Source organism: Sapajus apella, unplaced genomic scaffold, assembly GCF_009761245.1.
Source record: "Sapajus apella isolate SASKATOON/1434 unplaced genomic scaffold, GSC_monkey_1.0 scaffold29, whole genome shotgun sequence".
Classification (NCBI taxonomy): Eukaryota; Metazoa; Chordata; class Mammalia; order Primates; family Cebidae; genus Sapajus; species Sapajus apella.
The window spans coordinates 10,761,457-10,787,057 of record NW_022436969.1 but is presented as its reverse complement, the minus strand read 5'-3'; the positions used below and the strand labels follow the sequence as shown (position 1 = coordinate 10,787,057).

The following is a 25,601-nucleotide window of genomic DNA, read 5'->3' as shown; positions in this document are numbered from 1 at the left end:
TGGATCACAAGGTCAGGAGTTTGAGACCAGACTGACCAAGATGGTGAAACCCTGTCTCTACTAAAAATAAATTAGCTGAGCGCAGTGGCGGGCACCTGTAATCCCAGCTACTCAGGAGGCTGAAGCAGGAAAATCGTTTGAACCCGGGAGGCAGAGGTTGCAATGAGCCGAGATCGCACCACTGCACTCTAGCCTGGGTGACAGAGCAAGACTCCCTCTCAAAAAACAACAGCAATAAAAAAACAAACAACAACAACAAAAAGAAACAAACAAAAAAAACCCATCCATTCAGCCTAAGTAGACAGAAGATCCACAATATTTCCTTTTACCCAGCTGGGCCCATATTACATTTCTGCCATTTTATCCAGTTGTGGACTTTCTTAAACAACTAGTCTAAGTGAATGTTAGATTCTACACTCAGTTATCCAGATGAATGAACTACCTTATTCAGTTTAATGCCCAAACCATCCTACATGGTACAAGAAACCAATTTATAGGATTAACATATAAGTATCACTTTATTCACAATCTTTGAATTATACAACTTATTTCTAAGCATTTTTATTTTTTCCCTTGAATCTCCAGTACCTCAAATACTTTATGGTAAACAGGATAGCTTGGGAAAGTATCAAAATTCTCATAAGACAATTCATTAACATTTGGCAAAAGAAAGGAGATATTTAATCCGTTTTTGACTTTACATATGTGAAGTGGAATTAATGTTAGTCTTTTCCTACCTCACAAAAATCTGAGTTACATATACTTTGGAGATAATCCATTAGAAAATGCACCTAACTTAATATAGGTTATGAAGGAATTTGTGGGGTGAGGTTTAGGAAGCAGAGATTTTATTACTATTCTTTGCATTTAATTTATTGCAATAAGCATAGATCTTGTCCAAAAAAAAACATAAACCCACTAAAAGCATAAAAAATTTGGCAGCAAATATACCTAGGGCACTGAGCATATAGCTTTATATATACATAGTATCCAAACAGAACTTGATTTGAGCAGTAAACATTATAAAAACAAAGAACAATTGTGATTAAGATTTCCAAGTGTCAGGCCAGGCACAGTGGCCTATGCCTGTAATGAGACAGACTGCTCGAGGCGGGAGTTAGAGACCACCCTGGGCAACACAATCTCATCAGATTCTCAGAATATGACTATTTATTAACCTAATGACCAACTTTAAAAATCATTTCCATTTATTTAGGTCTTTTTATATTTCTCCAAATGTCTTTTTTTTTTTTTTTTTTTTTTGAGTCGGTGTTTCGCTCTTGTTGCCCAGGCTGGAGTGCAATGGCGCGATCTTGGCTCACCGCAACCTCCACCTCCTGGGTTCAGGCAATTCTCCTGCCTCAGCCTCCTGAGTAGCTGGGATTACAGGCATGCGCCACCATGCCCAGCTAATTTTTTGTAGTTTTAGTAGAGACGGGGTTTCACCATTTTGACCAGGATGGTCTCGACCTCGTGATCCACCCGCCTCGGCCTCCCAAAGTGCTGGGATTACAGGCGTGAGCCACCGCGCCCGGCTTCTCCAAATGTCTTATAATTTTCTTGGTGGATGTCTTACACATCTTTCAGATTATTTATTATAACTGATAACAAGTTTTCTTACATTCAAATTGTTGCTAGTTTACAGAAAACCAAATTTTTACATGTTGGCCTTGTATACAGCGGCCTTAATTTGAACACTTTACCTGCAGATGCTTTTAGACTTCTAATTTGCAAATATGTCAGTTTCATTTCTGTGCAGCCAGGTTTATAGTTTGGAAGACAAAACTGTAAAGATACTAATTTTCTCCAAATTGATGTATAGTTTGACTGCAATACTAATCAAAATCCCAGCAGGAGCTGGGTGCAGTGATGGTCACACCTGTAGTCCTAGCTAGTCAGGAGGCTGAGGAGGGAGGACTGTTTGAAAGCCAAAGAATTTTGAGTCCAGCCTGGACAATAGAGCCATACCCTGCCTAAAAAGAAAGAAAGAAAAAAATCTCACCGGGGTCTTTTATTATTATTTTGGTGAAAATTAACAATCTGTTTTTAACATATATATGGGGACATAGCTGGGCATGGTGGCTCACCTGATGTCAGGAGTTCAAGACCAGCCTGGGCAACATGGTAAAACTCCATCTCTACTAAAAATACAAAAATTAGCTGAGCATGGTGGTGGGCACCTGTAATCCCAGCTGCTTGGGAGGTTGAGGCAGGAGAATCATTTGAACCCAAGGGGCGGAGGTTGCAGTGAGCCAAGATCATGGCATTGCACTCCAGCCTGGGCAACAAGAGCAAAACTCTGTCTCAAAAAAAAAAAAGAAAAGAAAAAAATTATATGGGAATGCAAAGGGCCAAGAATAGCCAAGTCAATTTGGAAGGATTACAAAGTTGGACTTCCACTACACATATAAAATATTATAAAGCTGCAGTAATTAAGTATGGTATCGGCAAGTATAGAGAAATACACCAATGGATTGGTCACCTGAATTACAATGCAGGAAAGAAGTCTTTTCAATGAACTCTGCAGTACCAACTGAATATCCATATGGGAGAAAGCCAAAAAATACTTCTTGATCTCTACCTCACAAATGAATTCCAGATTGATTGTAGAACTGTGAAAGTAACTATGAAATTACAAACTAAAGTAACTGAGAGTTTGTCATTTAACTTTTTTTAATTTTTTTTACTTTAAATGAAGGGTGAGCAAGTTAATTTAAGCTGAAACCCCAAATGACAAGTGATCAGAGTCAGAGTGAACATGTGAATAATGGCAGTGGCTATGTCTTCTTTGTAGCACAAAGCTCAAGTCCCTGGTCTCCAAGCAGCTTACAGGTACGGATTGCATGGGCTAACTCAGTGCTGAATCTCCATTCCATACTCGTAGTGTATTCTCCTGCAACAAATTAGAGACAAAGCTAGAAGCTGTATTTCTCAGACTTTCTTGCAGCTAGGGGTCTGGATGTGATTTAGTTTTGGCCAAGCAGATGCACCTAGAGAAGGCAGGCGTGAGATGCAGGCTGTGCTAACGCCAGCAAGCAGGATCACGGAAGTGCCTTTTCTGAGGCAGTGTGCACATATCAGGTTTATAAGTGGCAGGAGGCATGGTACAAAGCACCTAACTGGGTGTAGATAGTAGCAGACCTGACAAGTGTTGCAGAGAACCAGCAGTGGTAGTGTGGTTTCCTGATCACAGCGCTATCTGCATCCCCACAATATTGGTATACTTGGGAATGAGTGGTTTCCTGAACTTAGAAAGAGGAAGTAGCTCTCTTGGTTGATCTGGTTCTACAATGTGGCATTGGGAGTGATTCCTCAAAGCTCTCTCAGTTCTCAACAATTCTTAAGTTTAGATTAGTATGTCATTTTATTTATTTTTTTTATTTATTATTTTTTTTTGAGATGGAGTTTCACTCATGTTACCCAGGCTGGAGTGCAATGGCGCGATCTCGGCTCACCGCAACCTCCGCCTCTTGGGTTCAGGCAATTCTCCTGCCTCAGCCTCCTGAGTAGCTGGGATTACAGGCACGCACCACCATGCCCAGCTAATTTTTTGCATTTTTAATAGAGACGGGGTTTCACCATGTTGACCAGGATGGTCTCGATCTCTTGACCTCATGATCCACCCGCCTCGGCCTCCCAAAGTGCTGAGATTACAGGCTTGAGCCACCGCGCCCGGCCAGTATGTCATTTTAAAAGTCTTCTCTTGCTTAAACTTAGAACTAATGCTGTTCTCTGCAACTGAACCTTAATATATCAGGTAATGGTGATGAACCTAAGAAGGTAGTAAGGACACTGCCAGGAACTGTGCTGAGATTTTATCCTGTTTGCACAGTGCCTGTCACAGTTTTGTGGATCCTGGCAAGACCCCTGGGTCAGAGTCAGATGGCTTAATTCACAGCACAGCAAGCAGCATGAGCTTCATGTTCCATCGATTCCCTTTGCCCTCCAAGTCCCATGTGGGCAATGCAGAGTGGCCCAGGTGGGTGGTGAGCACACAGTGAGTTTGCATCATAGATGGAGGAGGCTATCCTTATAATACTGGACAGTAAACAAACTTGACATCTTCTCAAGGGAGACACACTATCTTCTAAGGCTGTTCACTACGTAAATATCCTTGGAAAAGACAGTCAAAAGATAGGTTGTCAGAGTCTCTACTTACCTGACGTGCAGAAATGCAAGAGACCCATGAAGAATTGTTTCCCAACACACATTAGCCAGCTTTTCATTTGAATTATAGCCACTGTTGTTTTAGAGCCCAAGACCACGGTTTATCTTTTAAAAATATACTTTAACCATGGAATTTAACAAACATTTATATACAATCAGAGACTAATTTGAAGTATGTTTTCCACTCATTTCAGCCATGAGAAAACACATTGCAGTCAAAATTAAAGATATCCATCCATAAATTACTTTTATTTCTCATTAAATGAGCACAGAGTCATTAGTATATTAATAACAGATATGTTTATTATTACATATCCATCAGTGCGGCTTTCAATACCACTTGAAACATGCATATCATCCTAGAGACGATCAGTTTTCCAGTGCTTCTTATCTGATACACATTACTGCAAAGCCATTATAAATTACTGAGGAGGTATTTGGTTAAAAAAAAAAAAACAATAAATCATACTGCCCATATGAATCAACACTTGTTACTGGACAAGAGTTTAACAGTATTTATCTGGAAATTCCTATGTTAACTGGAAAACATCATGGATGTATTGCCATAATTTCCTTTTCATACTGATGCAACTTTCTACATTTTTTGCAGACAGTTTTTATAAAGTCATTATTGTAGCAGGTAGTTTGATGCAAAGATTGTACTCAATTTATGAAAGTCCAACAAACCTCTAAATATTTTAAATTAAACCAATTATCAATGAAAAACTCACTGACACATAATTTTTTGAAAATACATTTTTTGAAGTTTCTATACTTACTCATGGCAGTAAAATAATTATCTCAAATTAAGGCACTAAAAGGACAATGCAACCCCCATTGAAAGTGTTCTAAGAATAATTTACATTTTAAACAGTGCATACATTTCTTATATGTTTGTTAACTTAATGTCTTTATCATTTAAAACCACAAAGAAATACATTATACAATTATAGAAATGATGTACCCCACAAAATGCTTTTAAACTTGGTTCTTTTGCACAGTTAGTTTCCTAATGTCTCTAGTAGTAAAATAACTCAATATGGCTTGGCAAAAATGCATAGATTAAATGTAATTTTTTTTGTCCTCTCCCGTTCCCCAAACTTGCTGAAACATATACAGTATTTTGTAAAGCATAATGAAAGATATTTAATTTCTCCATGAAGTCCACCATGGGCAATCAACAGTAAGGCTTTTAAATTCTACAGTGAGGGCACTGAAGTTCAAGTGATATCACTGCTTTCTTAAAATAGTTTTGTATAGTCTCGCAAGAGCACAAAAACGTAAGTCATTAAAAAAAAAACAAAAAAAAACTTCAGTTTGTCTCATTTTGAGATATTTTCTTTACTCCTTCCATGAGCTGATCTTGATAGTGATGGCCGTTCCACTTGAAAGTGAAAGTCCCTTCCTCTTACTCATATGAGGAAAACTCTGTTCTATCACGACTGACAGGCATTTTCTTATAAATCCAAAAAGGCAGCACCTTTAAAAAAAAATATACCTACCTAAGCTTTCCCCCAATTGTACTTGCATTACATAGTAATAATTAATCTAATCTACCTGTAGGCAAACACGCAATAAAAAAAAAAAAAAAACCCTCAGTGTGTTGTGCCAAAGCAAGGATAGAATAACAGCAATCTTAACCCTGAAGCCTGTGATATTTGTGTCAAAGAAACAGCCTGTCTGCTCTGCATGGTTAAAGAAGCCTGGTTTATCAGGTAGCATCCCACACGATTCCACAAGGCATTCGGTCACATGGTTAACTGTTGAGGGGGGAAAGAAGAAAACTAATTTAAGAAATGCACTCAATTTAAAAACACTAGAAATAAACATTAGAAGGAAAGGTAAATATACATTATCTTTACATACAATAATTAACAATCACACAAAATTTGGAAAACAAGGAATAGGAAAAATATACTTAGTATTCTCTCCTCTTTGTTTCTACACCTTTTCTTACTCAGCTATAATTCCATTTTAAATCATTTTAGATCCAGCTTAAATTTTCAGACACGTTTTTTTACTCTGCTATAATCTAATTTTAAATCATTTTAGATCCAGTTTACAACCTATGCTCAGGAGAAGGCTAACACAGCATTCTACGGAATTAAGTTAGCAGTGAGGTGATAATACCTGGGGTAGTGTGGTGGCTGAGGAAGGAAAGGATATGAATCATTTCAAAGGATTAGGCCTGGTTACTGACAATAGGGATGAATTCAAGATGGTTTCAGGCCTGCTTGGAAGATGTGGGTGACATTAGAAGCGAGGCAAATCAGTGTTAGGTCACAGCTTCTAGATTCGAGTGGCCCTATTAATCCAGGGATTATACTCTATGGAAGCTGGTATGTGGTGCAAGAGAGGCTTTGGAATTGGACACCATAGGCTTTAGAATTGGACAGAAATGGTTTCCAATCTTGGCTGTGTGATTGAGGAAACTGCTTAATTTCTCTGAGCCTTATTTGCTAATATGTAAAATGAGAAATTAATGAGATGAGATTTCATAATTTCTCTTGAAAAAAGTTAATTGCTAGGTGCGGTGGCTCATGCCTGTAATCCCAGCACTTTGGGTGGCCAAGGTGGGTGGATCACCTGAGGTCAGGAGTTCGAGACCAGCCTGGCCAACATGGAGAAACCTCATCTCTACTAAAAATACAAAAATTATGCGGGTGTGGTGGCACGTGCCTATAATCCCAGCTACTTGGGAGGCTGAGGTAGGAGAATAGCTTGAACCCTGGAGGCAGAGGTTGCAATTAGCTGAGACCATGCCATTGCACTCCAGCCTGGGCGACAGAGCAAAATTCCATTTCAAAATAAATAAGTAAATAAATGGTTAATTATGTCTTATAATTGTTTATCATAGCATAAAAGATATTTTTGGGAAAAAGTTCATCAAAAATAGTTAAATAGTCAGGCATGGTGGCTCAAGCCTGTAATTCTAGCACTTTGGGCAGGATTACTTGAGGTCAGGAGTTTCAGACCAGCCTGGCCAACGTGACAAAACCCTGTCTTTTCTAAAAATACAAAAATTAGCCGGGAGTGGTGGCATGTGCCTGTAATCCCAGCTACTTGGAAGGCTGGGCAGAAGAATTGCTTGAACCAGGAGGCAGAGGTTGTAGTGAGTTGAGATAGCACCACTACTGTACTCCAGCCTGGGCAACAGAGTGAGACTCTGTCTCAAAAAAAAAAAAAAAAAACAGAAAACAAACAAACAAAAAAAACCGCAAAAAACAACAAAAAAACAACAAAAGAAGTAGGACTTAACTGGGAAGTTTGTTTGTAATAACATAGTCACTGATATGCAGCCATAAAAAAGGATGAGTTTGTCCAGGCATTGTGGCTCATGTCTGTAATCACAGCACTTTGGGTGGCCGAGGCAGGCAGATCACAAGGTCAGGAGTTCGAGACCAGCCTGGCCCCCATAGTGAAACCCGCTCTCTACTAAAAATACAAAAATTAGCCACCCATGGTGGCGTGCACCTGTAGTCCCGGCTACTCTGGAGGCTGGGGCAGGAGAATTGCTTGAACCTGGGAGGCAGAGGTTGTGGTGAGCTGAGATCGAGCCACTGCACTCCACTAGAGCAAGACTCTGTCTCAAAAAAAGAAAAAGAAAATAGGATGAGTTCATGTCCTTTGTAGGGACATGGATAAAGCAGGAAACCATCATTCTCAGCAAAGCAACACAGGAACAGAAACCAAACACTACATGTTCTCACTCGTAAGTGGAAGTTGAACAATGAGAACACATGGACACAGGAAGGGGAACATCACACATCAGGGCCTGTTGGCGGGTGGGAAGCTAGGGGAGGGATAGCATTAGGAGAAATACCTAATGTAGATGACGGGTTGATGGGTGCAGCAAACCCCATGGCATGTGTATACCTATGTAACAAACCTGCACGTTCTGCACATGTATGCCAGAATTTAAAGTATAATAATAATAAAAAAATATAGTCACTGACATTACCAAATAATTTTGTATGTTGGCATAGTAAGGGAAGTTAACAAAAAAGGAAAAAACAATTTTGATTTTTGTAGAAAAACTATGCCAACACAGTTAAAAAATAGAAAAGATGATTAAAAGTTTTACATGAATTTCTGCATTAAAAAAAATTAACAAGTTGGTTAAACCATTAAGGGCTAAAAATATGTCGTGTACACCAACTTATGACAATAAAATCAGACATGGAACTAAATGAATATATTGAATGTATTATTATTATTAAATTCTAACAAGAATGTTAAACTAATTTATAAAGTCACTGCAAATAATATATAAAGACCTAGCTACAAATGATGGCCTCTGTGGTGAAAAGAATAGTTAGATTTCTGATTTTAATAGATGCTATCCAATCATTTTCACATTGTCAAAAAGGTTAGCATTTCAAATCCTTACCTAGTTTTTCCAGATGTATTTTTGACCACTTTCCGGAAAGACTGATTTGCAGTGGATCTTGTAGAAAGCGTTCGAGGGGAGGCACGAACAAAACCAGATGGTGGATTCTTAGGAATTTTCTTTACTAAATGAGTTACCCATTTTTTTTGTTCATCCTGAGAACATGCTAACAGCAGCATATCTCTTGCTGATGTTACATCATAACTTACTATGTTAAGGGGGAAAAAATCATAATTAAAACCATATAATTTTAAAAATCCAACCTATCAAATGCATAGTTTTTCAAGTTCTTAAAGTTTTAAAAGTTTTAATATGCTTAATTAAGCATGAACAATATCTCATTCTCCTTAAGTTAAATAAATCTGGAATTTAAAAAGAAACATTAGTCAAACGAACAAAGTAAAACTAGAAATATTAAAAAAAAAATGTATTTAAAGAACATAAGTTTCTTATCTGAAAGTAGCTATAGTCTATATTCTGTCCCTCAAGCTGCCTCTGCTAAACTAGAAGATATTCTGTCTATGATACAGCATGCATGCTGATCCATGCAGTGAATGCCCTACAGAAAGAAGAGGAAAAATTCAAGGGAGGAACAGAGTGGAATTCACCTGTTGCTCTTCTCTCCAACTTGGAAACATTTCTTAGTGGCAAGTTTGTTTTTGTTTGTTTACAAGGGGATTCTCTTTAAAAACATCATTGGCCACGAGTGGTGGCTCACAACTGTAATCCCATTGCTTTGGGAGGCCGAGGTGGGTGGATCACCTGAGGTCAGGAGTTCACGACCAGCCTGGCCAATATGGTGAAACCCTGTCTCTACTAAAAATACAAAATTAGCCGAGTGTGGTGACACACACCTGTAGTCCCAGCTACTCAGGAGGCTGAGATAGGAGAATTGCTGGAACCTGGGAGGTGGAGGCTGCAGTGAGCTGGGATCACACCACTGCACTCCAGCCTGGGTGAGACAAGAGTAAGACTCCATCTCAAAAAAAATAAATAAATAAAAATAAAAACATTCTTAAAAGCTAAATCTGTACATAGCTGCACATTGCTCCACCAGTATCAAAATAGTACTCCTCATAATCTCTTTTCAACTTGGTAGAGAAATCACTACACGTACGTTATTTCATTGAGACTTAAAACTAAATTTGTTCTAAGTTGTAAAAATAATTGTCATGCCTTACCTTTACATGGACAAATTAAGTCCTCTTTCTTATCTAAGTGATCTCTGTGGCACTTAACATGGCATCTTCGACACTCTAGGGCAGGGGGTGGCTTAAAAACATGCCAGAGAGGTTTGGCACAGGCATCACAATTGGCAGGAAAGTGGTAGAGTGTAGGAATAAACTCATGGCCTTTGTGATTTTGGAAATTAGTTTTTTCAGCTTGTTGTGCTGGTTCCATCTCTACATCTTTTCTACATTCACCTTCATTTGCATATAGTATCTACATTCAGGAATGGTGAAAGGAAAAAGATTTTTAAAATCTTAAGCATTGGTATATTTTACATTTACTTCACAAAAACACTTAGGACTTAGATTCTTTAAAATTGTGATTTCAGATTTTTACCTGGAATATTTTAGGAATTTCTTCAGTTTCAGCTCTATACACATCTCCTTGGGTTACAGGTCGAACATGAAACAGTTTACTAAAATGAAAATAAATATAGGCCATTTACAAAAACTCATTTATTGTAAAAGACAGACATTTCACTAAAGAGGACATACAGAGGACAAGTAAGCACATAAAATATTCAACATCATCAGTCATTAGAGAAATGCAAATTAAAACCACAATGAGTATCATTACACAGCTATCAGAGTTAAAAAATAAAATAAAAATAGTAATAACACCAAATGCTGGTGAGAATGCACAGAAAGTAAATCACTCATACACTGCTGATAGAAACGTACAATTACAGAGTCACTCTGGAAAAAAAGTATGGCAATTCTTAGAAAACTAAACATATGTTTACCATATAACCCAGCAAACAGCACTGTTCAGCCTTTAATTCCAAGAAACAAAAATTCATATAAAATTTTATATCTATTTTTAAAAACCTGCACGTAGACATTCATAGGAGCTTTATTCATAATAGCCAAAAACTAAAAACAACCCAAATGAATGGGTAGGTAAGCAAACTGTGATACATCTATGCTACGGAATACTACTCAATAAAAGAAAAAAAATTATACTTGGATTGATCTTAAGGGAATTATATTGAGTGAAAAAAAAAGCTGATCATGAAAGATTACACATTATTTGATTCCACTCATATAACACCCTTGAAGAGACAAAATTATGGAGATGGAGAACAGATTAATGTTGTTATGGATCGGGGAGAAGCGGAGGAAGGAAGCTGCCTTTTAGCTACAAAAGGAGTAAGCACAGGGATGCTTGTGATGGAATTGTTCTGTATTTTGAGTGTGGTGGTGGTCATATGAATCTATACACATGAGAAAGGCCTACAGATTGGAAAGAAAGAAGTAAAACTCATTATTTGGCGATGACATGATTCATGCAATTGTCTCTTGGTATCTATGGCAGATTGGTCCCAGGACCCCCGGAGGATACCAAAATCCTTTGGAGATTTTGAAAAGAGAGAGAAAGAGAGGGAGGAGGGAAGAGACAGGAAAAAAAGAAAAGATAAAAAATGGTTTAGTATCTGTATATAACCTAAGCATACCCTCCTATATATTTTAAATTGTCTCTAGATTACTTATAATACCTAATACAACGTAAATGCTATGGAAATCATTATCATACTATGTTGTTTAGAAAATAATGATAAGAAAACAAATCAGTACATATTTAAGTACAGACACAACCACAGTAGGCCTAACTACATTTTCAATCCATGGTTGGTTTGAATGCACAGATGCAGAACCCACAGATACAGAGGGCTATGTGCAGAAAAGCCCTGTGGAACTGACCCCAAAACCCTACAACCCTACAAAAGTGTTAAGTACAAAGCAAGATTAAATGATTCAAGGTCAACATATAAAAACAAATATTGTTGCAACAACCAGATACCTATGTGGCGGGGGGAGGGGGGAAAGCCAACCTGACCTAAACAACTAACTATCTCTTACCAAACACAGACCAGAAAAAGCACAAAACATTTTTAAAAACTGGTACATGGATCTTCATTAAAGGACACCATTAAGAAAATCAACAGGTAAGCAACAGATTGGACAATATTGGCATTACATATTTCTAATATGGGATTCTTACTCAGAATATATATAGAACTCTTAGAAAACCAATCTTAAAAACATAAGCAATCCAATTTAAAAATGGGCAAAAGACTTGAAAATACTTCAGAAAATAGATACAATGGCTAAAAATGACATGAAAGATTTTTGGTATTATTAGTTATGAGGAGAATGCAAATTAAAATAACAATGAGATTGCATTTAACAACTACTAGAACAGCTGAAATCAAAGTTTAATATCACCAAATGTTGGTGAGGATGTGGAGCAACTGAAACTCATACTGTTGGTGAATATAAAATAGTGTGCCATAATAATTTTTGAGAACTACTTGGCAAATTTTTAAAAAGTTAAACACAGATCTACTTTATAGAACCCAAGATTCCACTCCTAGGTGTTTACCCATGAGAAATGAAAAATAAGTTAAAAAAAAAAAGGAATGCTCCTAAATCTTATTTACAGTACCCCAAATTGCAAGCAACCCAAATGTCAATCAACACAAAAATGGATAAACAGATTATGATATATTCATGCAATGGAATACTATTCAGCAATACAAAGAACAGTCAGTACATACAACACCACAGGTGCAGGCTAAGTGAAAGATGCCAGGCACAAAAGTATACATTACTATTTATATAAAGTATATAAATAGTATATATTTGTATAAAGTTCTACAACAGGCAAAACTAATCTTGGCAATAGAAATTGGATCATGGGAAGGGGCACAAGCAAGCTTTTTTTATAACAACAAAAAAAATTCTTTTTTTAGAGACAGGGTCTCACTAGGTTGCCTGGGCTGATCTTGAATTGAACTCAGACCATTTGCCCATCTCGGTGTCCCAAAGTGCTGGGGTTAGAGGCATAAGCCACCATGCCTAACCACAAGTGAGTTTTCTAGAGAAATAGAAATGTTTTTATCTTGCATTGAGTGGTGACTATATGAGTGTTCACAACTGTAAAAAGTTACTGAACAGAGCACGTAAGACCTATGAACTTTATTGTGGGAAATTATACCTTAAGAGAGAGGAAAGAAACCTCTCATCAATCTAAAGAGTATTTACATTAGTTTAAAGATGGTTCTTTCATACTAGCATTTATGTATTATTTCACTTAAGGCAGTAATTTAAATTTTGACTACTAAAGCTGCTTTTTAAAAAAAATAGAAAATAAATGAGTATTCTCTGGTACTTAGCTAGTTCTTTTTAAATTCTAACTATAACCAGCTCCAAAAATATTTAATTCCAAAGGAATGGCAATACCTCATCTTACATATGTATTTCTTTTAAATAGTACTTACTCATTTGACTTTGAATTTATATTTTGTTGCATATGTTTTGCCTTTTCTACTACTAGTCAGTAAGCTCCTTAATTATGGAACTTACTCATCTTTATATGTACTATAGAATCTATGATAATACAAGCAGCAATACTTAAGAAATCATTTTAGAATGGATATAAGAAAAATATACTATACGTATTATAGGCCTCTTTGACCTATCACTACAAAGGAACAGATATATTTATATTTCCCCTTAATAATGACAAAGAATCCTACACAGCTGTTCTTTGGTATCCATGGGAAATTGATTCCAGAAACTCCAACAATACCGAAGTCCAAGTATGCTCAAGGATCTTATATAAAATGATGTAATATTTGCATATAACCTATGTAAATCCTCCTGTATGCTTTAAAATCATCTCTGGATTACTCATAATACATAATACAGCGTAAATGCAATATAAACAGTTGTTATACTGTATTTTCTTTTTTAGAAATTTGTATTATTTTTAATTATTATATTGTGATTTTTAATTTTCTTTCAAATATTTTTTTTTTTTGAGATGGAGTTTTGCCCTTGTTACCCAGGCTGGAGTGCAATGGCGCGATCTCGGCTCACCGCAACCTCTGCCTCCTGGGTTCAGGCAATTCTCCTGCCTCAGCCTCCTGAGTAGCTGGGATTACAGGCACGCACCACCATGCCCAGCTAATTTTTTGTATTTTTGGTAGAGATGGGGTTTCACCATGTTGACCAGGAAGGTCTCGATCTCTTTACCTCGTGATCCACCCGCCTCGGCCTCCCAAAGTGCTGGGATTACAGGCTTGAGCCACCGCGCCCGGCCCCTTTCAAATATTTTCTATCCACAGTTGTGGACATGGAACCCACTGATACAGAGCTGACTATACATTTTGAAATGCTTTCTGAACTCAAACTACTAAACACTTGAAACAAAAAATTCATTTTTCAATAAGCCTATAAATTTTTCCTTCTTACATTTTGCTTCTTACATTAAAGTCAACATTTACTTTTGTTAAACCAGAAAAATAGAAAACAGTGTTTAAATAACACAAAATATAAAATAAATTTTAAGTCTGAAAATAATTATCAAAAGTTAGCTCTCAACCCCTTTAAAATTCCATCAAAGGCAACTTACTCTATGTCCAATACCATAGATGGATTGGATTGCTCCTTATCTTGCTCATCATTATAGAACAAAATTTTTTTGCTGCTTACCACAACATACTGAAATAAGAAAAAAAGGGGGAAGAGTTAAAAGAGCAACATTAACTTGGTTTAAAGTGATAAGCACAATATTTGCCACTGATGTCTATATTGTATTGTATTAATTAATGTAAAACCAATGCTAGTAAAAAAAAAAAAAAGGAGTTAATATAAGTTCTATGTTTCAAAGTAAAATATAGAACAAAACACCAGTTAGAAAAAAATTAGGTATATGGTACCTGTTTCTTCCAGCCATATCGTTTGATATTTCCTCTATTTGGTACTGAAAGCCAACCTTCAATTCTTGACTCTAGGAGAAAAAATATACATATTAGTCTTAAATTGTGACAAAAGAAAAACAATTAAAAGTTGTCTGACAGCATGCAGCAACAAGCAATTGAACACAATTAAATGAATAAGTGCTATAGTTTGCTCTTCCATGCTTCAATCACACAAATCAACTTTAACGGCCATACAAATACTGCAGAAAAAAATTCCAAGCCACTTTTCCCATACAATTTAACATTTAGTACTCAATTACAAAAGTATGAAGTAACAATATCCTCAAGAGCCAGGCAAGACTGGAATGGATTGCAGCTTAAATGGGATATGATGTAGAAGACTTTATCACTTAACATTCATATAAAAATAATCAGCAAAAAAAAAAAAAAAAAAAAAAAAGAAAAAAAATTATGCAGCAAGTGGAACAAATCAGAGCCATGATTTACACAAGAAAGAGCAAGCAAAAGTATAGAAGTGTCCTATTACTCACAGAAGACAAGAATAGGAGATAAATAAATAAGGAATGCAGGCAGAATCAACTAGATATAAAGAATAAGAGAAAAGCATTTTATTTGTTTTCTCAGTACAACATTCTGATTAAGCTTTTTGGTAAAACAACGGCAACAATTTCAATAAAATCATCCAAATTTGGTTGAGGGGAGCACTAAATTCTAGTGGTTAAGTCCAATTACAATTCTACTCAAACTAAAGGGTTTTAAAGCCTCTTAAGTTTGTGATGTCACAATTTGATAAACAGTAAAACCACACAGAATTGGGTCTACCGCTACTATTTCAACTAGTACGTGCATACCAGGAATTCCTTGACTATTTGACCAAGGCATTTTATAATAACTAGCACTACTGTTTAAATGTAACTAATGTTTACTAGAAATATCTGGGGGACAAAGACAATTCCATTAGAAATGGTTATTTTTATATCAGGTTGGAAATAAAATTCATTCAATTTTACTATTTTCTATAGCTCTCAAAAATATTTGAAACAAAAAAAAACCCCTTATATTTGAAACACAAAAGAACAGAAAAATAACCAATTTCAAAGAATGACACTAAAATATAAGATTATACTATCATTCAAATCATAATCCTAAGTGGAATATATATATTGTCCCCCTTCACATAATTTAAAAGCTATAAAACTCAGTCTTACAGTAATAGTTAATAGGTAACATTTACTGACTTATTATTACTTATAAATTTATTATTTGCCACATGTTTCATAATATCTCTTATTTAATCTAAGTCCATGAATACAGGATATTATATTCCTAGGGATTCGAAATAGGCTCTATCATCTTTCACTTGCAAAAGAAGAGATTAAGGCTTAGCAAGGTAAACTGAACTTGTGCAAGGCAACTGTATCAGTATCTATCAAAGCTTTACGGTTTCAAACCCAGGCAGTCTAATTTCTGAGCTTATGTTTCTAAAGCACAACACTATTCTGTTCCCAAACAAGCTTCGCGGTTGACTGAATTATGGGAAATATTTTTTCCCCTACTCCCACCAGGTACTCCACGCCTTTCCTCGTTATTACTCTTCATATAAATTGTTAAAATGGAAGAAATAATGAGATAACTTTAGTTCAAAATGATCCCTGTCTTCTCCCATTTTTTTTTGACATGAAGTATTGTTATGTTGTCCAGGCTGGCCTTCAACTCCTGAGCTTTAGCTTCCTGAGCAATGGTATGCACCACAGCACCTAGCTTTAACTGTCGCAATTTAGTTCATGAAATAATTATTTTGTTGGTTAGGTAGTTCCTTGGTAAGTTTTGTGAAAGCAAGGACCATATCTTAACACTTGATTTTCTATACCCCATGGCAGCTGACACACAGAGGAGGTACTTGATAGGTATCTGTTGATTATTTTGCAATTCTGCCTTTTTCTGAATTAAGCCAATTAGAGTCATCCTTTGTAAATAGTGGTTATAGTTTAAAAAATAAATGGGCAGTTTTATACCAAATAACATGCAGAAGGCTGCTGATCACATATTGATCATTCACCAATATTTTATCTTACAAAAGTAAAAAAGTTATTACCAGAAATTTTCCCATTAGTGTGGCAGAAACTGCAGTTCTGGTTTTAAAGTGTAGTTTGGAAAACATTAAGATGAACATTAGTGAGAATGAAAAATAGTCTTAATATCTGATAATACAAAGTTGTTTAGTATCAGTAATTCCTCACTGAAAAAGATATAAAAGCCCTTGAAATCCTGACATTCACACAAAATTATGTATGTCAAAATGCCCTATACCTCCACATTATTTCTTTGTAATAATAAATGTCAAAAATATTTATGCTTTCTGGCTCTAGATGTGAGTTAACCTGTCAGTTTTCTTTAATATATCTTCCATGAGTTGTTACATGGTATGCCTTTATCTGTCATTTCAGTGTTCCTTAGAAATTTTAGATATTGAGGGAATTTTATGAGTCAAATAAGCCTAAATTCTACATTTGTTCATATTTAAATTAAATGAAGAGAGGAGGGGAAAAAAGAAATTAAATGAAATCTGGAATGCAAATAAAGGTGTTGAGAATATGTAAAGATTTTTGCCAATTTACAACAACGTTATGGGAGAAAATTTTAGTTTTCCTGTCTGGTGAATTCCCTCAGAGAAGCAACTCAACTAAGCTGAATAATAACAGATAAAAAATACATACTAGCTTCTCCTGTGTTTCTTTCCTTACTCCTACCACAGATGAAAGATAATATACTTACCAGTTTTTAAAATATATAAAGACCTCCTCTAAAATAGGGACCTCCTCTAAAATAGGGACCACCTGTGACTTAACTGGCGATCTGGAGGTAAACTGCTGTAAATTTCATCTTTCATAAGCACAGAAATCAGCTTCTCTAGATAAGCAAATGAAACTCCCACTGAGAGAACCTCTAAGTCTGGATTATCATTAGTAATATTCTACAGGCCAGGTGAGGTAGCTCACGCCTGTAATCCCAGAACTTTGGGAAGCCGAGGTGGGTGGATCACGAGGTCAGGAGTTTAGGACTCAGCTTGGCCAAGATGGTGAAACCCCGTCCCAACTAAAAATACAGAAATTAGCCGGGCTTGGTGGTGGGTGCCTGTAATCCTAGCTACTTGGGAGACCAAGGCAGAGAACTGCTTGAACCCGGGAGGCGGAGGTTGCAGTGAGCCGAGATCGTGCCACTGCACTCCAGCCTGGAGGACAGAGTGAGACTCTGCCTCGAAAAAAAGAAAAAAAATATATTCTACACATGTACAAAAACACCTTGGCTCCAAATTTTATACAATATATTTGTAGAGTCATTTTAACTTACAAGAAGTTAAATGTATATTACTGCAATGTCAGTGATCTCTTTACCCAAATAAGAGATAGCCTAACTATATGTACATTAATACTTGATACAGCCAATTTAAACATCAGAGCTAACCTCTGAAGACTACCTAATTCATTTAGCTATACCACAAACATACCACTTAAGAAACAGAGCTAGAGAACCATTTCAAAACACTTTAATTCAAAAGTGATATAAAAAAGAAAATTAAATCAACACTCAACAAGTCAGATGTACCAACTTCAAATCACTGTAGATTTGGGCAAAGTAAGAAACCTTTATATATTCAAATATTGGGAAACACACCAAGATATCCACCATTTTCAGGTTCAAGTTACATAACCTAAGGTCAAGCTGGATGGAAAAGAGAATGATACAAATAATCCATTAGAGATAATGAATATTACTGGAGTATCAAAACCAAAGGTTTTTCCTAATGCCTCATCTATTTCTACATTCTCTTCAGATGTCTAGGTTAACAGTTCCAAAAGAAGGAAAGAGAAAGAATGAGGAAAAGACACAGTAATCACATTAAAGTTTTTTGTCATTTAGGCAACAGACATCCATAACCCTAAGGGTATCTCTTTGTTTACACGTGTGCTAGGTCACAGCCTGCTACAGAACCAAAGGGAGGATAAAGACATAAAAGAATTAAGAGAATGAAGGTAACTTCAAGAACTTCAAAGAGTTTTAAGTCAGAAAAGGAATAACATTTTTTAATAAGGTTTTCAGAATTGGGAATTTTAGAGGGGAGATTTAAGATTTAAGCTAGTTAATAACAAAATGGCCACTGAGGATTCATAGAGGCTGCGCTCCAGATGTACAAGATAATTAAATTATAATCTTTATATTGAATGATGAAATCTAAAAGAAATAATAAAAGTTGCAGTGTCAATTCATCCAACTACTTAAAAAAAATTGAATGACCCATATTTCAAAAAGTCATTAACTGTGCAGTAAACTTCATCTATTCAAAGTCCTCTCCTTTTTAGCATGTATATTCATTTACCAATTTTCTAAACTGAAGTAAAAATGAATCACTAGTCAGTACCTTCAAGACATTTTTCAGATACTTGAATGATACATATCTAATATTAAGAATGACTATCAAAATTCTTTAATAATTCTTCCTATATATGACTGCAAAACCTTAACACTTCATTTGCCAAGAACCATTTTTGAGCATCTATTAAATGGTGAATTTAATAAAGATTTTCAATTTACTAGCAAAATATCTGACCCACAGAGAGGTAAATAACATTGACAAAGATTATCCATTAATTTCTACTTCCAATATAAAAGTCAAGGTACAGCACTGTTGAGATTTTATAAAGTCTCAAAATTAGGAACACAGTAATAGGAAAAGAGATATTAACTGGCTCATTTTCTAGCAAGGGAGAATGGCCACCAGTACTCCCCGTCCCACTTGGTTTGGACTTTGAGAATCTTAAAAACAAAATTCCTGAACGTACACTAATATTCTAAGAAATATGCTCAAAATGGAGCTAATAGAAACATTTAAAAATCTCTTTGCTAAGTCAATTTATTGGGTCAGGATTCTAAAATCTAAATGGATTCCTAGCCTAAGTCTGCCAATCAAACCGGCTGGTGCCACTATGAGCTTAGTGTTTCTGAATCAACCATGATGGAGGGTAAAACTTATCACTTCCCTCATTAGCAGTCCCACCAGCTCATCTTTCAGCTCAGATCTTCTAACTAGCATTCACCAATAATGTTTCATTTCTGACATATTTAACCCAATACTAAGAAAACTAAGGTACACATAAGGCTTTGTAAATAGTTAAGGGGAAATGGATGGAATAAAAAAAAAACTGGTCAGGATTTCTAACTGACACTAAACAGAGTAAGATCAGCCCGGCACGTGGCTCACACCTGTAATACCAGCACTTTGGAAGGCCAATGCAGGCAGATAGCTTGAGTTCAGGAGTTTGAAATCAGCCTGGGCAACACGGTGAAATCCCGTCTCTACAGAAAATTTAAAAAATTAGTCAGGTGTGGTGATGTGCACCTGTTGTCCCAGCTACTCAGGAGGCTGAGGTGGGAGGATCGCTTGAGCCCATGAGATAGAGGTTACAGTGAGCCAAGACTGCGCCACTGCACTCCAGCCTGGGTAACAGAGTGAGACTGTTTGATATATACATACATAGAGCAAGAACCCCTATACTAAATAACTCTAGGAGTATCTCAGGGTTAATGAAGTGGGAATCTAACCTACAAATTCAGTTCAACAATTGAAAGAATGTAGCCAAACACTTCTAAAAATAAAATTCTTGGTGATGATTAAGTCTAACTTTAAAAAGATGTTGAAACAACTACTAAAGCTAGAGGTTCTTATTAAATCCAAAGTGATCCTCCAATAATAAATCATGTGTACCTAACAAGCTTCTCAAAAGGTAGGCAGTTTCAGAGAGCCAAAAACAGGTAAACAGAGGAGTTCCTTGACCATGAAAATAAATATTTCTTCACTGCCTTTCCATTCCCAGATACCTGATTTTGACCTAGCAAAGCCACACAAGAATGAGGCCAGGGATCACATGGTATACAGAGAGGAGCTAAATTCATTTCCCACTTTGAATCCTACTTTCTTGACCAAGAAAGATACTATAAAATTTTCTGAGTGACTCATCTAGTTCCTTATATCAAACTCACAATAACAAGTAATATCTGTTAAAATAGAATCCCTATAACATCAAACATGCTGCTTCAGAATATCTTCCTATTTATGTATTATGCAGAAAATACATGAATTAAATCTATTTTCAAGTTCATGACCATATAAACAAAACTTCCAAGACCCTGAACTAAGACTGTAGAGTATTTCAAATCTGTGTATATGTAAATACATGTTATTAAATTATAATCTATTCATTTCATTTCTTTCTTTCCTTTTTTTTTTTTTTATTAATTATTATTATTATTTTTTTAAAGACGGGGTTTCACAGTGTTGCCCAGGCTGGTCTCAAACTCCTGAGTTCCAGCAATCCACTCACCTCAGCCTCCCAAAGTGCTGGGATTACAGACGTGAGCCACCAGGCCTGGCCTATTCATTTCATTTCTAAATTGAACTTATAGTATGTATATTTCTCATCTCTATAAAGTACATATATGTCCTATAGTTTACATGATGATTAAGCCAAGAATGAGGCTGTGTTTAATTTTAAATTGATTCTCCACTGGGAAAAAGGAGACACGGAAAAAAGTCTGAAATCTTAGCCACTCATTCCTGCCTTTATTTGACCTCCCTGGCCTCTTACTGCACTGCCCAACCCTTTTTATCTATTTCTCCAAACTTAAAACTTAACAAAGTCTGATTAAAGTTGATTACTATTCCACTAGATAGGTTTCTATACATAGCTGCTGTGGTTCTGATGATAAAGTACAGTTCTTAGTTTTAGCACAAGAATAAATAAAATGTTTAAAGAGCTACTACTCACAAAAATGTACAACTTATAAAAATAGTGCGATGTGTAGCAGCAGCTTTGACTCTCACTGTGGACTTTGGGTGCTCGAAATAGATTCATAAACCTCTTACGGTTTTTATTCAGGTGGAGCTTCTTAGGTCTATTTAAATAGCCTAAGATTGCTTACAACTGCTTCTACTCCATAAAATACACCAAGTATACTATCATCATCAGGCTTTGGCTATCAGAAATAAGAATTCCTTCTTAGGAATCCATGGACAAAATGACAAGGAGGTAGAAAACCAAATGAAAGAAATATATATTAATTTCCGTGACATTTATACATGTTTGAATGATACGGAATTATTCTTACCTGGCAGGTTTCCATCAGTTTCATCAGCACTAGGAAAACTAGCAACACTTGTAGAATCTGAGAGGTCCAAAAGTTTCGCACGCAACTGCTCAATATCACTCTCTTTGCTGGCCAACTGCATCTGAAGCTCATTCCTATGTGCACATTCTTCTACCAATTGCTATTTTTGAAAAGTATCAAGATAATATAATCAAGCTAAAATAATTTCCAACATTATTAATTGAAATATAGCATGTAATTTAAACTGCTAATACTAAAAATGTACAGTAAACTTCATGAGTGTTTGCTACCACAGATTTTGATACACTACAGAAATGTCAAGTTCTTTCTCAGTAATAACACAGCTCAGACAAATTCCTTTTCTCCTTGCCTTAAAAAGAGTTTTTGTTTTTGTTTTCAAACATAAGCCATCAAAACAAAAAAAGTTAAAACAATTGAAAATGCTTTTCTGGCTCCAAATGAAGTAGCTTTAAAGGTACAGAAAACGTAATTGATGGAGCTAAAAAGCTTAGCGCTAAATGCCAGAGACCAGGTTCTCAATTTTGCTCTGTTAACACGCCAAGAAGTATCAAAAAATTAAGCTTTCTATTTAGATTTCAAAAAAGTGGGTCTTGACTAGAGAAAATAAATAAGCTACAATACTTCAAAACCTCTACCCCAATTATAGTTAATTTATAACAGCCATATCCCAATTTCAGTCTGAAACCAAACAGGCAGACCCCTTGATTGTCTCTTTCAGAATAGGGCTTCTAAATAAGCAGCTGCTTATGGGTAAAAATTACTCAAGCTACAATAACTATTAGGCAACAGAGCATCTTTCTAGTTTTTCAAGATCATGATTCATATTAGAGTAATAACGACTAAAATATGAAGAGTATATACTAAAATATGTATTGTTAGATATAGGGAAACCCAATCTAAACAAGATAAATAGATAACAAGTATATACAGAAATAATTTAAGAAAATAACCCTTCACACTCATGTCTGTACACCCACAGAAACCTTACCGCTTGCATGTCATTCAGTTCCTTCTGATGTTTCACTACCATCTGGTTGAATTTCTCTCTTTCTTGGTTGAGTTCCAGTTGTAGCTTTCGATTTTCCTTTTCTTTCTTTCTCAAATCTTGTGTATTAGCTTTCTTTCTATCAATTTTAAAATCTTTTCGATTCATTATTTCTGCCAACTTGTTAACAGCCTATTGAAATATTAATAAAGATCAATATTGAACTTATCCAATTTAATACACTAAAATGTGTTTTTTTCTTCAAATTCAGGAAGCAGAACTTTTTGTGTGTATGAAAATTAGGACAACCTAATGAAGGTTGAGATACGATAACTGGTAGCACAAGTAACTAACATTCACTTATTTCACTACTTAAATGTAAGAACCAGGAGCTTTATTTGGTTAACTTTACAACCCAGTACTAAAGCAGCAATACGCTAATCCTACTCTGATGTTAGGTACTAGCAAATAAAGCTTCTATGCCTTGGCCTATCTCTTATCTCCCATAACTATACAATATTACTAGGCAAGTAAGCTTGCTTAACTCAACTGAAATCCTTTTTTTTTTTTGAGACAGAGTCTTGCTCTGTCACCCAGGCTGGCATGCAGTGGCACAATCTTGGCTCAATGCAATCTCTGCCTCCTGAGTTCAAGTGATTCTCATGCCTCAGCCACCTAAGTAGCTGGTATTACTGGAGCGCACCACCACGCCCGGCTAATTTTTGTATTTTTAGTAGAGACTGGGGTTTTGCCATGTTGGCCAGGCTCTTCTCGAACTCCTGGCCTTAAGTGATCTGCTGGCCTCAGCCCCCTAAAGTGCTAGGATTATAGGCATGAGCCACCATGCCTGGCCTTGAAATCCTATTTCACAAATAAGTATTTTATAGTTAACGGGGGAAGAATTTACATTATTTGTTCTGATGAAAAGCTTGAACCTTGTAAGCCTTGGTTTTACGAAAAAGTGCATAAAGAGCAATGATTAACTCAAAAATGAACGTGTGGAAAAGACTGAAGGCATGTATACCTGTGTTTTAAGCGTTCGTTCAGTGTTGATATTCTTTTCAAAAGCAGCCTTAAGGTTACTGATTTCCTCTTCCTTCTCCAATTTATATTCTGTCAACAAAGTATATTAAATGTTATTGTATGGCCTTAATTTCTGCATTTCAAACTAACAATGTCCTTAATTGTTCAAATGAGTATATATTACACAGTAACTTTCAGTAACTTCATTAAGATAATTCTTAAGGCTATAGAAGTTATTTAATATGTGAAAACAGGTATTTTAGAAACCTAACACAACGTAGGTAAAGCCGTTATCACTGAACTTGATTTAAACGTAATGATTTTTTAAAATTCTACATACCTTCCTCTGTCCTCCTCATTTTCTCTGTCAGCTCTTCGTTCTCTCTTCTTAATATTTCAATATCTTTGGTTAGCATGCTGTTTGCTTCTTCAAGCTAAACAAAGCACACAAAAGTTTACGCTCCAGTCTCTTTGCTATTCTCATATTTCAGGCAACAACCTTTAAAATACAGTGCTAGCTAAAAACAGATCAGACACTGCTGAACTACAGCAAATGTCTGGTTTCCAGCTTAAAATGTGTAGATATAATTACATCAAAAACATTTAAAAGTAGTTAACAGCCTCCAAAAATTATTTCAGTGTATTCATGTGGATATATGTGAATATAACAGCAAGATAACTAGATTGCAAACTAAGGAATTTGTATTTAGTTCTAGCTCTGCGATTAACCTAGTACGTGATCCTGAGCAAGTCATAATCTTCCTAGACTTCAACATCTTCATCTGAATATTGATGATGAAAATGATAATATAAACACTTGTTTATAGATTACTTTTAGTAATGTATAATCACTATGCTATATGTTGTATTAATCATTCTATGTGTACTGTCTTATTTAATTCTCATAACAATCATGTGGAAGGCATATTACTATTTCTGTTTTATACATGAGAAATCTGAGGCTTAGAGAAGTTAAAGTCAACTTTACTAAGACCATATAACTTCTTGGAGCAAAACTGGAACCCAGGCCTGCTTATACCAGAGAGACCGATGGTGGCTTTAGAAGATCTAACTCCTCTTTTTAGTCCGATGATTCTATATAGACTACAGTTTAAACCTCAGGAATAGGTAATTGTTTGGAGTATTGGTTTTCTTATAAATGGATTTATATATTATCCCAAGAATTCCTCATCCCCAAATGGTTTCTTTTATTTCACAGAATTCTGGCCCATAAAATCAGTTGCAATGTATTAAGAGAACAACAAATGAATTTAAGCGAAGACATTTCTTCATATGAAATATAACTAATAAGATCTACAGCCAGAAAGAAAAAGAGCCCAATATTGCATTGGTTCTGTGCCTATACAAAAAGTCCAAAATACTAAGAAATTTCAATAATTAACAAATGTTTGGTAATATACAAACTATTTTATACCTGAATACAGAATGACCACGATGTATAAAGTAGAAGTAAATATGTGTGCACACACACACTTACCCTAATACTTTAAGATGTGACCTACTGTGATTTAAATAAATTTTACAAAACCTATCACACTTACCCGACTAACAGTGTGATCTTTATCTGTAATCTCTTGTCTATTTCTTGAAGCAGCTTTCTTGCTTTCTTGCGTCAATTCAAAATACTGTTCTTCCAGAAGCCCTCGAGCCAACTGCTCAGACTCAGCTTTTGTTTCTGCCAGATCCAACTGAGTAGCAAGAGTTTCTCTGCAACAATTTTTTAAAGAGAAATTGATATAAACAAATTCAGTTCATTCTTCTAACTTCTAATCATATTCTTTTTTTTTTTTTTTTTTTTTTTTTGGAAGGGGTTTTTTTTTTTTTTCCCCGGGTTGGGGGGCATGGGGGCGTTTCCGGCCACCCCAACCTCCGCC

At 35.7% G+C, this 25,601-nt stretch overlaps 1 protein-coding gene across 3 annotated transcripts in view; it reads right to left on the bottom strand.

Annotated features, from left to right (window-relative positions):
* Positions 1-4,388: 4,388 nt before the first annotated feature.
* Positions 4,389-25,601, bottom strand: part of ROCK1 (Rho associated coiled-coil containing protein kinase 1) — a 163,869-nt gene continuing 142,656 nt past the window's right edge. For all 3 annotated transcript variants that reach the window (XM_032293240.1, XM_032293241.1, XM_032293242.1), the window contains 11 exons: positions 25,269-25,434; positions 24,047-24,140; positions 23,708-23,796; positions 22,687-22,875; positions 21,678-21,837; positions 14,511-14,581; positions 14,204-14,292; positions 10,124-10,202; positions 9,739-10,000; positions 8,558-8,765; positions 4,389-5,927 (listed from right to left, as the gene is read on the bottom strand). In XM_032293240.1, the coding sequence (XP_032149131.1) occupies positions 5,924-5,927; positions 8,558-8,765; positions 9,739-10,000; positions 10,124-10,202; positions 14,204-14,292; positions 14,511-14,581; positions 21,678-21,837; positions 22,687-22,875; positions 23,708-23,796; positions 24,047-24,140; positions 25,269-25,434 (1,411 nt within the window). In that variant the 3' untranslated portion in view covers positions 4,389-5,923. The remainder of the gene's footprint in view (positions 5,928-8,557; positions 8,766-9,738; positions 10,001-10,123; positions 10,203-14,203; positions 14,293-14,510; positions 14,582-21,677; positions 21,838-22,686; positions 22,876-23,707; positions 23,797-24,046; positions 24,141-25,268; positions 25,435-25,601) is intronic.